General features: G+C 36.6%; 1 protein-coding gene across 3 annotated transcripts in view; it reads left to right on the top strand.

The window, feature by feature from the left end:
* SH3RF3 (SH3 domain containing ring finger 3) overlaps positions 1-17,272 on the top strand; it is a 564,609-nt gene that overhangs the window by 380,025 nt on the left and 167,312 nt on the right. For 2 of the 3 annotated variants that reach the window (XM_074299631.1, XM_074299630.1), the window contains one exon: positions 14,278-14,631. The exons of the other annotated variant lie outside the window; for it this stretch is intronic. In XM_074299631.1, coding sequence (XP_074155732.1) covers positions 14,278-14,631 — 354 coding nt within the window. The remainder of the gene's footprint in view (positions 1-14,277; positions 14,632-17,272) is intronic. 3 annotated transcript variants of the gene reach the window in all.

Below are 17,272 nucleotides of genomic sequence, written 5' to 3'. Positions count from 1 at the left end.
CCTCCATAACTTCTGTAATTGATACAAAACTAAGTGTTAAGACTTTTGGTGAACTTTGTCAGATACTCAGTGTACTAATATCTCCTCTGAGTATCTTTAGCCTATACTTTTCACTGATTTCTGAACTCCCCTGGTCATGGAACCTAAAATTAATGATCTAGAGTCCTTAGACATGCATAACTGTCTTCCAAGCCTTCTTGGCTCTTTGCTATATTCAGTCCCTAATTACATTCTCCTCTGACATCCTAACTTGATGTTGTAATCTTGACATCTGCTTACTCTTTCTTACTTTACTTATGTATTATTCCTGCCTTCCATATAATCTTGAAGAAATGAGGGCTTTCTAGAGGTTTTGCTTTGGGTTGTATGTTTTTTGGGAAGAGGAAAAAACTATAAATGTCTGAAACTACATAGAAGATTAAGGTTATTAGAGAGAGGCAGCATTAAAAAGGGAATAACTATTTACTACCCGTTATATGGCAAACCACTCCAGCATCTTTGCCACAAAAACTCACATAGTAAGACATGACTGAAAAATGAACAACTATGTTTAGGCAATATGCTGTTTATTTTTGTTTTGTTTTAATAATTATTATCTCATTTGATGTTCACAACAACCCTGGGAGGGAGGTATTATTATTATCTCAATTTTGCAGTTTAATCAAATGGACTAAGTGATGTGCCCATGGTCACGCAACTAAGTATATGAGATTGGTTTTGCCCATGGTTACACAACTAAGTATATGAGGTTGGTTTTGACTTAGGTCTTCCTGATTTCAGATGTAGCGGTCAGTTATTAAATGATGTCATAAGTAAAGGGACCAAAATACAACAACTTGGGTTCAGAACTCACCTCTGATACTTTTGTCATCCTGATTTAACTTCTTAGGGTCTTAGGCCACTCTCTAATTCTCTAAGTTTTAGATAAGGTGCAAATCTACATTAGTAAAAGAAGTTTCCTTCCTAGTAACTAGATCTATGAAATCATAAACCAAAAAACACAAACAGATACAACTACTGTAAATGAGTGATTAAGTACAAATAAAATTAATATTAAAAATAGGTGGTGCTTAGCTTGTAAGCTAGTTTGTCTAGCAATAGTTCCTCAAGCTTAGTCTGACCCATGACCCATTTTTGACCACGTGCCCCATGCTTTTTGTTCAGAATCTGATTCCCTTGTGACACTAAAAGAAAAATGCTGTTTATTTTTTTCTACCAGAATACCACCTGGCCAATTTGGGGTTTGGCCACATAGAAGTGCTGAATGAAGCTCATTCATCCATTCTACAGTTCCAGATTTCTTCTCAGCCAATTAGAAAGCCTCTTGATTACATGACAGATTTTTGGCACTCTATCTATCTTTCACATAATCATTTAGCTAACTAGCTACCTCCTTCTCCTCCTCCCAAAGTGAATAGCTATAAAGAATGATTAACCACAATTGATATTTATTCCATCACTTCAAAAATAGTATAGCACCCTACTGAGTAAGAACCCCAGGATCCATCCATCACAGCCTCCATGGTGGGTCCACAGAACAGAAGCAAATGCTTATCCCCAACTTTGTTACATAACCACACACTTCCATGGTCCTGGAGGCAAGCCTAACATGTAGGCAAAAGTTTGTCATCCTTCCTTCTGTACTCTGTGATGAATGCCCTCCCCCTCAGCCTCCACATCTATAAAGTGTTGTAGAAAGAGTTCTTGGTCAATTTTTCTTCTTTACAATGACTATTTTGCTCTATGATTATAATCATCATTGGTAACATTATCCTTGGACACCTGACAGCAGAATAAGTAAGGAAAAATGTAAAATACACTTCTCATTTCTACACAGGTATCAAACTGTATTGAGGGGAGCAGGGAAGGGTCTCTATGACAAACACAGACATGTGAATGTACCTTGTTTCATTCAATGGGACTCCAAAATGCAGCTGCCAAAGATGGCTTTACAAACTACATACTTCCTCTTCTACTCCTGAGAGAAAGACAGTGATATCCCAGTTGAAACATCTATGATTTTTTGTACCAATATTAAGTGCCTATATGCATTTTTGTAAGTGTGCTTTGGTTCCTTTGGTTGTGCAGAATTTGGAAATGCTTTTGGCTTCCATTGAAATGTTAGATTGATGTTATATTGAATCTACAGATTATTGAGTCATTGGTATTAAGAAGGTGTTTTCTGGGAAAGAAAACACAGCAGATTTTGTTGTGTTGGAGGGTCCCACTTGAGAAAGCAAATTAGGTTACCACCCACAGGACTTATAAACATCGTCTTGTGAGATTAATCATATTTTAGATGCCAGCAGCTGGAGTACTTTTTTCTCCAGATGGAATATCTATGAAAAAAAGCCCTGAGACAGTGTCCCAGGAAATGCTCATTAAATGCACCACAGGTCCTCCTGTTTCAGTAGGGAGAGACTTTTAATATGTTTCAGCAGGTTCTGCTATGGGGGAAAAATGAGAAGTGTGTTAGAAGCATCCCTCTTCTTCCTCCCTCCCCTTAACAACTTGGGCTAATTCAGCTAGGATTTCCCCTGTTGACTGGCAAAGCAGAACTGTAACACCTACTTAAGTGAGGAGGGAACCATCTGTTTTCCCTGAAACCTGGAGCCTGTGAGTAAGTATGAAGCTGAACCAATTTAGAATATGATGAAGTGGGAAATCGTAGCTGCTCTTGAAGGATCTGAAACAGGATCAGCTGTTACCAGCAAACACCAGCAGGTGCAGGGTGCTCCACTTCAGAGGGAATGGTCCAGGATTGAAGACTACAGCTGGTGAAATGGCCTTCTAATTGAAAGTGCCTTAGCAGTATCTGGGAGTCACTCCCTGAAATGTAAGTTGGCCTATTGACAAATTGGATCTTATTGGTAGGATGGACAGGTTTTCCTAACACAATGGGCTTGCCATCAGACAAGACATTATATAATTCTAATGTTGGGTTCTTTTCTTCTAGTATGTTTGCATCTGTTTTTCCTCATGTCTGCTCACTCAAGCCTACCAAAATGACAGTCACCTAGCATTTTGAGTTCCAAGGGATGCTTTGTTATTTTATTATGTATTAGTCAACTGCTGAGTTTGTTATGTATTGGTGAACTTCTGAGTTTGTTGCTAATATGTTCACTTTAGAAAATCATCATGTTCATAAGAAAATATGACATAATCTCTGTAAGAAAACTGGGATTTGATGAAAAGCAAAATATAATCTCCACCAGAAGCCAAATTGTCCAATATTCAGATTTTTTAAAAAATTAGTAGCATAATATAGGATAATGGTGACATGACTAGGCAGTAGTTCATGTAATCAGTCATTAAACATTCATTCAATACCTACTATGCATCAGGTATTGTGCTGAAAGCTGGGTGCACAAAGAAAGACAACAGGCAGTCTCTGCCTTCAAGGAGCTCATGGTCAGTAGGAGGTTCAATAATATAAACTATGTAAACAAAAATTATGTAACGGTGAGATGTATGCAGGATAGATTGGAGATAATCAACAGAGGGCATTAAGAGGGATGAGAAAAAGTTTCTGCTATTTGAATCATGCTAGGGAAGTCAGGAGATGGAAATAAGGAGAGACAACATGTTAAAAATCCACAAAGTTTTAACTAATTGCACTCTCACTTTTAAGAATGATGAGTGCCAAAAGGACATTTAATCTTGGCCTTTTTTATAGAAATAGAATGTTCAATATGAGGTGCAATGGTAGTCTTATACTCTAGTTAGAACATATTTTGAATGATGAGTTTATTTATGGGTATTGCATTTTAGGAGTGGTATTTACATATATATATATATATATATATATACACACATATATACATATATATGTATATATACACACATATATATACACACATATATACATATATGTATATATACACATATATATGTATATATACACACACATATATATGTATATATACACACATATATACATATATGTATATATATATACACACATATATATGCATATATATATATATGTATGTATGTATATCCAGAGGAAGGTGACTCCAGATAATGAGGGGACTTGAAACTATATTACAGGAAAATTTATTGATGGAACTGGGAATATTGAGTCTCATTAGGAAAATATGGTTACCTTCAAATAGAAAAAGGACTAGGCTTGTTTTCTGTTCCTGTAGAGGAAAGAATTAGCACCATGAGATGGAAACCACAAAAAGAGGGATTTGGGTCAGTTTTTTTTAAAAAATAAATCTTCCAAATAGAAATGTTTTATGAAGTAATGAATTCTTAGGTACTAGAAGTGTTCGAGCAGTGGCTGATTGGTTATCCATTAGAAAATTGTAGAGAAGATTCCTGATTTGATTAGGAGGTTGAAACAGAAAATTTTTGTAGTCATTTGTAATTCTGAAATTCCATGATTTTATGATTCAGAGAGGTTAGTAAATACAGTAAAATGGAGATATGTAAGGGATGTCTTACCGTATGGCAATTTTCAGATCTTTTCATTTGGTTAGTTACTTGCAGCACTTTTAGAGAGATAAAATTGTTTGTTAAAACCAATGGGAATTAAATATTTTGACATGTTCATTTTAAGTTTTTCTCATTACTCAGTGATAGCACTCATTTTTAATTGGTGCTCATGCTGTCTTGCTTTATTTTGATCTTGGACATGCAGATCAACTGCTTCATTAGCAGTTGTAGGTCCCCATTTATTTTCCATTTCTACAGCCTTGAACTTACTTCACTGGATTCAAGTAATCAGCTAATATTTATTAAGCACACACTATGTGCTTGGCAATGTGTTAAGCCAGAAGATACACAAAGATACAAAACAAGCCATCAAGGACCTTCCAATCTAATGGGGGAGATAACATGGAAACTAATATATACAAAGTGAGCTATGTAAAAGATAATTAGGAAATAAGTAAAAGAGAAAGACACTAAAATTAAGAGGGTTTGGGAAGGTTGGTGGGGTTTTAGTTATGATTTACAGGAAGCCCGGGAAATCAATTCTTGGAACTGAGGAAGGAAAACATTCCAGGCATAGGAGACAACCAGAGAAAATACCTAGATGGAGTGTTTTGTTTGTGAGACAGCCAGGAAGTCAACGCCACTGAATTGAAAAGTGCATGTTGGGGAATCTGTTGTTAGAAGACTAGAAAAGTAGGAGGATGCTAGGTTATAAAGGCCTTTGAATGCCAAACTGAATATTTTGTATTTGCTCCTTGAAGCAACAGGAGATGACATGAAGTTTATTGAGTGGAGGTGGTGTGGGGATAGGGGTGATATATGATCAGGCTTGAGTTTTAGGAAAGTAACCACTTCAGTGTCTCAGTTCTCTTCTAAGAAAATCCTCATCCTCAGTAACTTTCCAGGTTTTTTCTACTGAAAATTGGCAAGTTATCACTGGCAATCAAATACTTGAAGATGTTTAGAATGGGAATAACTGATACTCCTTATAAACTTCTAAATTTTAAAAGAATTTTATGTACATCATTTATTTAATGCTCATAGTGAGCATTACAATGGTCCTATGAGATGGATATTCCATTTTCCATATTATAATTTAGAATACTGAAATTCAGTGAAATTCTAGACTTGCCCAAAGTTTCACAATTAATAAGTATAAAAGGCAGGAGTTGAGTCTAGAGTTTGATTTTTGAGATTTAATTAGAAGTCACAAGATCAAGTTTTGAATCTTGGCTCTGTCAATTACTGTTCCCTTTGGTTTTATTGACTTTGATCAAGATCATTTAATTTCTATGAACCTTGGGTTTTTCATCTATGAAGTGAAAATTTTGAATTACATGGCCTGAAAGTCCTATTCAGCCATGTCTGTATTCTGTAGGAATCTAGAAGTATCTATTTTATATCAGTATTTATGATGTTCTATGATGTTTCAAGTTCTGGAACAAAGGGGATACAATTAGTAAATAAGTGAATGAATAAATGAGTGTTCGATCTCTATATTCCAAGGAAGTCATATTTTAGAGCATTTGGTCCTTCCAGGGGACTAAGTCAATACATTGCTTTTAGTAATTAATGTATGTTACTAAATAAGTCCAGTGTATAAAAAGCTGCAGTATGTTGGTTCACGTAGGCTTAACATGCTCTTGAGGTGCTTTTGTAATAGCTGGCCCCGTGACTGGGATACTGTCCCTCACCAAGTCTATCTGATGGAATCTCTAGCTCCCTTCAAGACTCAGCTTCAGTGTCACCTTCTATAAGAAGGTTTTCTTGATATTCCCAGTTATTCCCCTTCCCCTTCCTGAAGCGCTCTCTCTCTCTCTCTCTCTCTCTCTCTCTCTCTCTCTCTCTCTCTCTCTCTCTCTCTCTCTCTCTCTCTCTCTCTCTCTCTCTCTGTATATATATATATATATATATATATATATAATTTTAACATATTTTATATTTACTCTTTGGCTTGTTGTCTCCTCCAAAAGAATTTTCAAGTTCCTTGAAGGCAAGGACCATTTAATTTCTGGCTTTGTAATTCCCACATTTAGCACATGCTGTTCAGTCATTTCAGTCATGTTCAGCTCTTCGTGACCCCATTTGAGGTTTTCTTGGCAAAGATACTGGAATGTTTGGTGTTTCCTTCTCCAACTCATTTTACAAATGAGAAACTGAGGCAAGCTGGTTTAGGTGATTTGCCCAGGGTCATACTGCTAGTAAGTGTCTGAGCCCAGATTTGAACTCAGAAAAATGAGTCTTCTTGAGCTAGGCCTGGCACGCTATCCATTGTACCAACTAGCTGCCAGGCATAACTAGCATTTAATAAATGCTTCTTTAATTAAACTGAATCTTTGTGCCTTCATTTCCCTATCTGTGAAATGGAGGATTTAATAACAACTTTATAGAGTCTTTGAGAAGATGAATAAGACATTATATGTTTATTGCTACTTGAAAGAAATAAATCATTTAAAGCCAACACAGAGGCATTCTTCCTCTCATGTTTATGTAACAAAGCTCCCAAAGAATAGTAAGTTGTTTTTATAAAATCCTTTGAAGTTCCTGCATGAAAGGTGATGTGTGAATTGTTTCCTCTTTGTTTATTTTTCCACTTGGTCTTGGCATTTGTCAGTGCCTGGAGGCCTGCACTTCCATTTGGGCCAAGCCCTCAGGTACTGTGATCCTGTCCCTATGAACCATTCTTGGGGAACAAAGCACTGAGTTGTTTTTTTGAACTGGACAGTTTTACGAAAGCAAATGAATAGAACCATAAAATAAAGCAAAAACAAAGCAGCCAGGCTGAGTTGGAAGCAACATTTCAAAAGAAATAATCCTGGATTTAGATCACACATTTCAGCGCCTGGAGTGAGTTTTTTTTTTTTATAAGCACCCTCTGAAAAATAGGTATTTGTAATGGAAATGCTGACAACCCTTTTGCCTTGGCAGTGTTACTGAATGCTGCTATAGCATCTACCTAGTACGGCATGTGTAATCTGCTTGGTCTTACAAAGAGCAGCATGGCCCTGAGATGAATTGATGGCTTTCTCACGATGCTTAAATGGAGCAGATTTTTTAAAAATAAATTATCAAGGTGGCCACCAGCTGCAAATGCAGTGGAGAGCATTTGACATCTTTCCTTAACAGGATTAAATGGAATTTGCAAAATGAAGCCTGATGTTAGAATTTGTCTCCTAGTGAAATCAGAGCCCAATACTCTGAGATCAACAGAATGGAATCATGATGCATGCACTCTTATATCATTCATCTTTAACTTGCAAAAAAAAAAAAAAAAAAAAAAAGCTCTGAAATATATATTAAGCAACACGTATAATTTGAGTAGAATGTTGGAGAATAGACTGACCCCTTGACCAAACGGCAGCTAAGTGACATAATGAATTGAGCACCTGGCCTAAAATCAGAAAGAATACTCTTTCTGAGTTCAAATCTGATCTCACCCAGTCTCTCATTAACTATGTGACCCCACGCAAATTACTTACCCAGTTTGTCTCAGTTCCGCATCTGCAAAATGAGCTGGAGAAGAAAATCGCCAGCCATAACAGTATCTTTGCCAAAAATAAATAAATAAAGACCAAAATGAAGAATTGGACATGACTGATGGGAACTCTAAACCAATTTGTGAATTCTAAACCAGTTTATTCTCAGGAACTGCTAAAATAAATGAGCCCTTTGTTTAGAGTTTCCATCAACTGGAACATCAACAGTAATAATCAGGTGGGCATTTTTCTCTTCATTATATTCTCACTGATCTGGAATATGAAAGCCAGATTTAAAGGAATCTCCACTGCAGCACAATGGACAAATAGTCACCCATCCTGTGCCCAAGGACTTCCAAAAAAGAAGTGTCCATTATCTTTCTATGCATTCTATTCCAAATTTGGGTTACTGTAATTGATAGGAAGTTTGTGTTGACATCAGGCCTATGTTTCTTTCTGCAACATTCACCCACTGCTTCTGGTTCTGGCCTCTAGAAAGCAAATCTAATGCCTTCTCTCTATAAGGGTCCCTCACATATTTGTAGATAGTTATCATGTTCTGGCTATCCAAATACTGTCCATTCTTCAAAGACTATAAAGTGTCCTCCATAATGCCTGAATACTCAGACTTTCATTACCTTGCCCTTTTTGAAAGTATAATTATAGTTATATAGCATACAAGATATTGCTTAATTATGTACTAGCTTATTTCTCCAATGAGACTGTAAATTCAATGTCTTTAATTTCTGTATCTCTCAAGTATCTAATTCAATGCTGGCATTAGTTAGTGATTGGCAAATCTTTGACTGAATGAAGTGGGAAGTGTCAAAGCCCTCTAGGAAGAAGTTGTAGACTCTGGGAAAAGGCTCCAAGTTAAGTATGCCAGTTGGAAAAAAGTGTTATCACTCTCCATCCCTGAGAAGCCTGGAGAGCATCTCTTGCCACTATCCATGGGAATTTGAATGAGAATCTATGAGAAAGTATAGGATTTTTTTATTCAAGCAACGATTATTGGGGAGCAATGAAAGGAAGGTAGCAGTTATAGATTAATATAGGAAGTCATTGGCTGGCCTATATGTTCATGAGATTATATAATTAGAGCCTTATGGGAGAGCAAATGGCATCTAATCCTTATTTTGCAGATAAGGAAACTGAGGCTCAAAGAATTTAAAAGATTTTCCTAAGGTCATATAGGGGGCAGATAATATAAGTAGGATTAAAACCCAAATTTCATTCTTCCAAATTCATAACTCTGTGTGCTGTTTCTGGTACTAATTTTCCTTTTTTTTTTTTTTTTTTTTAAGGAAAATCTCAGGGCAGCTAGGTGGCTCAGTGGATAGAGCACCAGCCATGAAGTCAGGAGGACCTGAGTTCAAATTTGATCTTAGACACTTAATACTTCCTAGCTGTGTGACCCTGGGCAAGTCATTTAATCCCAGCCTCAAAAAAAAAAAAAAAAAAGAAAAAGAAAAAGGAAAAGCTCTTGAGTCCAAAAATCTCCTGGCCCAATAAGGATAAAGTAGAGGGTTGAATAATTTGCTGGTTCACCTATTACCCTATCAACTCATGGGAAATCAGCCTTCTTCCATAAAGGATTTTTACCTCTCAAACTTTTTAACACTCACTGAGAATTCTCTTCCTAAAGGGAGAAAAAACAACATGTTATCATGTAGAGTGTGCTAAACTTGTCAGAAAGATCCATGCTCAAATCTTGCCTCAGCTGCTTACTATCTGGATGATTTAAGCAAGTCACTTATGGGGATCAAATGAAATGACCTATGTAAAGTGCATTGTGCTTTTAAGTACATGTCCACTGTCATTATTGTTACCCCCATGGCTTTGGAATTAGAATTATCTTTAGGCAGACTCATGATGTAATCTCTTTGATGACTTTTCTTCCATTATTCTCTCTTTTCCTTTGAGCTCCTCAAGAGCCCTAAGACCCTCATGTTGATTCCTGGCTGTCATACCTATTCAGTTCCTTCTTCCCTGTTCCTCCTTAACTCTTTGATCATCAGTCCATGCTCTAGATCATGTCCCAAACTTACTACACTTATGTCTTATTCTCCCAAAGCTTTTCAAATTGGTTCCCATGGAACCAATTAACTTTGTAGTTTAACATAAATCATAGTATTTTAGGACTGGAAGGAAGCTCAGAGATCATGTGACTTTCTTATCCTACAGATGAAGATATCAAGATTCAAAAAGGGTCAGTGGTTTGTACAAGGTCACGTAGTTAGTCCATGGCTAAGTTAAGACTAGAAACTCCCTTTCCTGACTTGGGGTCTGTTCCTCTTTCTATAATATCACAAGGCCTTCTCGGAAGGAAGGAGAATAGAGAGAAAGAAGAAAATCTCTAACTTGAGGAATGTCAAGAACTGTGGAATATCAATGCAGAGAGACAATAAAGCAGAAATACATGTGGTCTTGATACAGTGTCTTTTCATATAAACCATATAGGCAATATGTATGAGCCTGACCTAAGGTCTGTTTGACAGCCTGGTTTAAGTCAAAACTTTAACTAAAGAATATGAAGGTTTCTTGACTTTTTGGTTTCAACGCAAGGCAATTTGGCTCAAATCAGCCAACCAATGCCCTTATGGAGAATAAACCCCATTTTTTATGTCTTTTGCATGTTAAGGGCTCATCACTCTAAAAAAAAAAATAAAAATTGAAAATAGATAATGTATTTTAAATGTTTGTGATCCTTAATTTTAGTTACTAGGGCTATGGTCTTAGTAGGTAGGCCCAGGACTATTTTAATAAATTTCATTTTAATCACTCCCTTCTCCCTCAAAGAATACCTTTTTTTCCTGTCATATGCTCCTTTCTTTTAATTTTATAATTGAAAAAGGCACATTTCAGATAATAGATAAGCTAATATCAGTCCAGTCCATATTTCACTTACCCTCTTTGAAGTAGAGGGCATTTTATACTCATTCTTTGTTCACCACCACCGCCAAAAACATAAATAAATAAATAATCAAATCATGAGTTTACCTTTAAGAAATGATTTTGAAATAAAATTAGAGAGGACCTAGGAACATATAACTCAAATGCAAGACCAACCTTGCTTGTTTTCTACAGAGCTTTTTTTTTTTTTTTTTTTTTTTTTTTTTTGTTAAACTTGGGATGATGGATCATGGGGAAAAATCCCTGGAAGTCCACACCTTTCATTTAAAGAAGAAGAAATTGAGTCTCAGAGAGGCAGAGTAGGTAACCCAAGTTTAAGTAACAGAGCCAGGATTAGAGCCCAAGCCTTCTGATTCCAAATTCATTGTTTCTTCCAACATATTGTATTTGCCATTATGTAGCTATTTCTAAGATGTGCTTACTTTGCTAATAGAATACACCTGCAAAAAAAAAAAAAAGAAAGAAGGATGGAAGGAAGGAAGGAAGGAAAGAAGGAAGCAAGGAAGGAAGGAAGGAAGGAAGGAAGGAAGGAAAGAAAGAAAGAAAGAAAGAAAGAGTGGTTTTAAGAATTTTTTATTACTATGTATTTACATTTCATTAAAATCTAAGCTACTTGAGAGTAAGAGCTATTTCATTTTTGTTAGTGTATCCTTGATATTTAATAAATTCTTATTGAGTGATATTTTAAACTAGATATTCCATAGACATTTCAAATTCAACATGTCCAAAACATAGCTCATTCTCACCTATTTTCAAAGCCTATTCTTCTAAACTTCTCTGTTTCTTTCAAGAATACCATCTTTTTATTTAATATGTAGAGGAATGCCTGCCATCTAGGGGAGGGGGTGGAGGGAAGGAGGGGAAAAACTCGGAACAGAAGGGAGTACAAAGGATAATGTTGTAAAAAAAAAATTATCTATTCACATGTACTGTCAAAGAAAATGTTATAATTATAAAAATTAATAAAAAATTAAAAAAAAAGAATACCATCTTTCTAGATTTAAACCTTAGCATTATCCTTGATTCACCATTCTCACATATCCATTGTGTTAAATTGTTTTCAGTCATGTCTGACTTTTCATTACTCTTTGAGATTTTCTTGGCCAAGATATTGGAATGGTTTGCCATTTTCTTCTCCAGCTCACTTTGCAGATGAAGAAACTGAGGGAAACATGATTAACAGTCGCATATATAATAAATATCTGATGCCATTTTTGAATCCAGGTCTTCTTGACCCCAGACCCAGTAACTGCCCTACATATCCAATCATTTGCTAAATTATGGCATTTTTTACGTCCATTCTGTAATATGTCTCCTGTCTGTCTATTCATATAATTCATATAATCTTCTACTCTCTGGTAGAGCTGTATCTCTTTCCTCTAGGAATAATAATGATTAATCTCTCGTGTAAATATTCCCCCAGTTACAAAAAATAAAGATGAAAACATTAGAAGTGGTTAGAATGTACATTCCTCACCCCCCCATGAACCTTATCTCCTCTAGAACCTATATAGTTACTCCCTAGATTTGAAACAACCTACCCAGGGAAGAAAATTCTGGGGGATTGTAGAGAGCCAGCCCTCTTGTGGATTTGCACAATCTATATAACTCTCAAAATTAGTAAAATCCTAAAACTTAAATCCCATACATTGTAATCCTGCCCTTGATGTTCCTTTGATCTGGCTTTTGCTTGGTCCTAGGATTACTCCAGCTGACTCAGGACCTCAGAATTATTCAAGAATTCTTCCTTTTCACTCATAGAGATTTTGTCCAAGAACTTAATATTATCTTATATCACTAATTTATAGTTATACAGTAGGTGTATTTCTGTGTTTTAATTCATCTTTTAATGAAAATTGTCTTTTGACCTTGGGTTGAGCCACAATGAAACATCAGAAAGAAAAGGCTGGTGGTTTGTAATAGTCAGTATATACTTATTAAGCATCTGCTATGCTTCCGGCATTGTGCTAAGTGCTAGGAATACAAAGAAGGTTAAAAGACAGAACCTGCCCTGCTCATAATAATGTGAAAAACAACATGCCAGTATCTATGTACAAACATGCTTTATGCAGGATAAATTGGGAATAATTAATGGAGGAAAGGCATTAGAATTAAAAGTGTTTGGGAAAGTCTAGAGGGGTAGAATTTGAGTTGGAAACAGGTAGGATTTTAGCTGAAACTTGAAGGTAGCTAAGGAAGCCAGGAGGCAGAGATGAAGAGGGAGAGTGCTTTAAATTTAAGAAACAGTTGATGAAAATACCCACAGTCAGAAGATGGAGAGTCTTGTGGGAAGATAGCAAAGGGGCCAATATTATTGAATCTCAAAGAATGGTGGGGGCTTGTAAGAACATTGGAAAGTTTGGGGAGAGAGAGGGCCAGAACAAGTTATAAAAGACTTTGATCACCTGAGAATTTTATTTTAAAAGGACTTTTCTAAGTTACAAAATACCGCTTATGCTCCAGAAAATACTCACTTTTATTCACTTATTGTTCAGTCATTTTTCAGTAGTATCCAACTCTTTGTGACACCATTTGGAGTTTTGTTTTTGTTTGTTTTTTGGCAAAAACACTGAAGTGGTTTACCACTTCTCTAGTTCATTTTATAAATGAGGAAACCAAGGAAGTTAAATTAGCTAAATCCCAGAGTTCCATCTAGTTCTAACATTCTAGAGTTGTCAGACTCTTATACTTCATCATGTGACCAGAAAGGCCATTTTAGAGAATATAAGAGCAGTGTTTCTCATAATTACCCTATCTTGGCTTACTACTGAAAGTCAAAACATTTTACTCCTAAAATCACAATATTCAGATCAAAACTCCTGGACTCTTCCTAATGAACCTTAGAAAGCTATATCATCAAATTTTCTTAAAGTGATCCAAAACTATAAAAGGCTAGCCCTAAAAGCTGCTCATATATAAGTTAGAGAGTTCACTGAAGCATACCTTCAAGTCAAACATTTGGAATATTTCTGACAACTTTCACTGTTTGATTAGCTGCTGTATTTTCCTGGATGATGGTTATCTCGTCCCTCCCTGTCTTTGCTCATCTCTTGAGCCTAGTGCATCAGAATCACAGATTACATAGTAAAAGATCTGAATAAAACCTACTAGTGGCTTAAAAAAGAAAGAAAGGAAATCTTATCTGTTCTGTAAGTGTCTTGCTTTCTGTCACAGGTCTATAGCCTTAATGGGAGTGCAATTCCTCTAGAAAACTTTTCAATAAAATCTATAGATGTCATTTCATCTTTTCTTTTTAGGTGTTTTTGTTTTTTACCATAGCACTTGTGCTGGATCAGGCTTTTAGAAAAAGTTGACTCTTTTGGAGACTTTGCCAGTATCTTTTTAAAAATGCTAATAGAAAAAGGGAGAGAGTACAAAAAGCTGGAAATAGCATGTGACAATCATTTAATGTTCCCCCTCCCCCCTTTTTTTCCCCTCTTGCACTCAGCTCAACGAATCCGCCAAACAGCTTATTGAGATGGACAAGACATGCTTAGCTGCTGCATCTGGCTGCGATGTCTCCCTGCCATCTGACACCAACATGGCAGGCAATCTGGCCCAGTGTTCTACCTTAAGCAGCTCGGGAGCAGTCAGTGCCATTCAGCGGCGTATCGATGGCAAGAAGAATGCCAAGAAACGCCACTCCTTCACTGCCCTCAGTATGACGCACAAATCCTCCCAGGCTATGAGCAATAGGCATTCCATGGAAATTAGTGCTCCTGTTTTGATCAGCTCTAGTGATCCCCGGGCTGCTACCAGAATTGGAGAGTTGGCTCACCTTTCATCCAGTGCTCCAGCCCAGGTAACAACAAGAGATCATGGTAATACTGAGCTGGGGTAGTGACAGGATCAGATTGATGGCTCCCCGCATTGGGGTTATGCAGAGGTGCTGAGGGGACATAGGACTTGCAGAACATATTTTTATGCATGCCTTCACTTTGGGAGCTTACTCCTCATCTTCATTCCCATTACCCACAATGCTAAAGAATGATAAAGATAGGCGAGGATAAATTGCTGGAATTGGGCCTCCATAAGCATGGCTTCTGGCAGGATAGGATGGATTTCCAGAGGAATAGTGTTTATTTCAGTTGGACTGGCATGGTGTAGCTTAATGGAAAGGACAGTCTTCTTTTTGCTATATTCCAGCTCCCTAGATGCTTTATTGGTATTGAATATGATTTTGTTGATTCTGAGCCTATCACAAACTTTTCTGTAAATTCCATTATGAGGCAAATGGCCTCCATGATTTGTTTCAGGTTGAAAGACAATAGATAAGATTCATCCCATGATATTGTCCTTCCTCCTGCCTCTGTTTTTCTTATTATTGTGACTATTGAGATCAAGCACTAAGATTTTGGGTTTCAGTTACCACTTCAAAAATTATTCATGGTGATGGAAATGAGAGTTTTGCCTGAATTGTCTCCCTGATCTTCTTCTCTCTGATGTGATGTCTTCCGGATCCTTTGTTATCACACAAACAGAATACAGGAAATTTGGTGGCTTTTCATTTCAATCTCTCCTTAACTGTGTCATTCTAAGCTACATGGACAGTTTCAGAGAAAAAAATCTCAAGCCCAAACTGTTTGCAAATAGACAATAATTAGGGCAGCTAGATGGCTCAGTGGACAAAGTATAATATAGTCAGGAGGACCTGAGTTCAAATGTGACCTCAGACATTTAACACTTACTAGTTATATGACCCTGGGCAAGTCAATCAACCCCAATTGCCTCACCAAAAAAAGAAAAAAAAAAAAAAAAAAAAAAAAAGAAAATGGACAATACTGGCAGGAAAAGGGAAAGTTTTGTTCATTTTGGTTTAAGTGAGTGGGGAAGGAGAAGGGAGGGAAGAAGAAGAAAAGAGAAGGTGAAAAAAAAAGGAAAGAAGCCAAGAAAGACATAGGAGAGCCAGTAGTCTCTCCCCAAACTTTCATACAAAACATGTAGAGCCTGAGTAAACAATTTGGAATGAGAGAGTCCCTCTTGGAAGATGTTTGCAAGATCACAGATTTAAAGCTACATGGAATTATGTTGCTGCCTCTATGTACTGGTTGAACTGAAAAGACCAATATCCTTTTAGAGATCCCTTTCAAACTAGAGGCAAAGAAGGTAAATGGAATCCCTTGTCTAGTTTTTCTGTTATTCCCCAAAGGGGAATGGGGGAAAGCTAAAAGAGAGAAACTTCTGTGTCCTGTTCTTCTGAATTACAACTCTCTACTGCTGCTTTGACTGGTCACTTGCTTTTCTCATTTTCTCTCACCTTGAGTAGCTTGCTAAATTCTGATTGTGAATTAATGTTCCTCAAGCATCTGGAAATAGCCAAGGCTGAAAGTCACCGGAACAAATGTGAAGTGTGGTTTCCAGTCAATGATAAAAGATAAATTGGTGATATTTGAGCTCCTCTCCTCCAAGAATGGCTTCTGTCAAGATAGGATGAATTTCCAGAGGAATAGTGTTGATTTCAGTTGGGCTGGCATAATATACCCTAGTGAAAAGAACAATAAACTTAGAAATCTTGGCTCTGCCAGCTACCAGCAGTGTGACCTTTTCAAATCACCCTTACTGAGTTTGCTGCCCTACCTAGAAAGTGGAAAAAATAGCAATGATACAACCTTTTTCACAGAAAGTAGCTATTAGTTTCAAGTGAAATTATGTATGTGAAGGTATTTTTAATTCTAAAAATATGGTAGGCAGCAGAGTGCAATAGAAAAGATGCTGAATTTGACCTCTCTTGGTCACTTGACTTAACCTGACTTGACAAGCACTTGACTTGAGAGTTAGGGACCTGTTTGTTTCAAATCCTATCTCCGACAATTAATTACTGGTTGACCCACGAGCAATTTATCTCAGTGGACCTCAATTTCCTCATCTGTGGAATGAAGGGATCAGATTAGTTGGCTTCTAAAGTCCCTTCTAATTCTAGATTGATAATGCTGTGACCTTGGTTCAATTAATTTTCCTGTACAGATGAACTTGAACCAATGATTTCAACAGGAGTTAATCAAATATGCTGCCACATTATCAATCATGCTCTTATCAAACATGCTGCAGACCACATGCCCACAACACTCTTAAGCATTACCATAACCAGAAATAAATGAAGTGAAATTGGGGAATATTTAACAAAATAAATAAAAATGCAATGCAACGTAGATACAATATAGATTCTGTTAATCTGTGGTTTTTAAGTTGATGTGTAATGATCTGGGACACATTTCTATTTGAATTTGACAGTACTGATTTAAACTCTCTGGGACTGAGTTCCTCCTCTATAAAAATGCAAGGCTTCAATCATAAAAGATCCAAATGCCAGATTTAGAGATGCCAGCTCTAAATCTATGTTCCTATACAATATAAATGCAAACTATTATGCTTTAGTGTTTTCCTTTTCAGTGCTGAGCAGTTAGCAGAGAGTTTTGAATCCTAAGATCAAGACAAGTCAACAA

This window comes from Sminthopsis crassicaudata, chromosome 3 (assembly GCF_048593235.1).
Source record: "Sminthopsis crassicaudata isolate SCR6 chromosome 3, ASM4859323v1, whole genome shotgun sequence".
NCBI lineage: Eukaryota > Metazoa > Chordata > Mammalia > Dasyuromorphia > Dasyuridae > Sminthopsis > Sminthopsis crassicaudata.
This window is presented reverse-complemented; position numbering and strand designations above follow the sequence as displayed.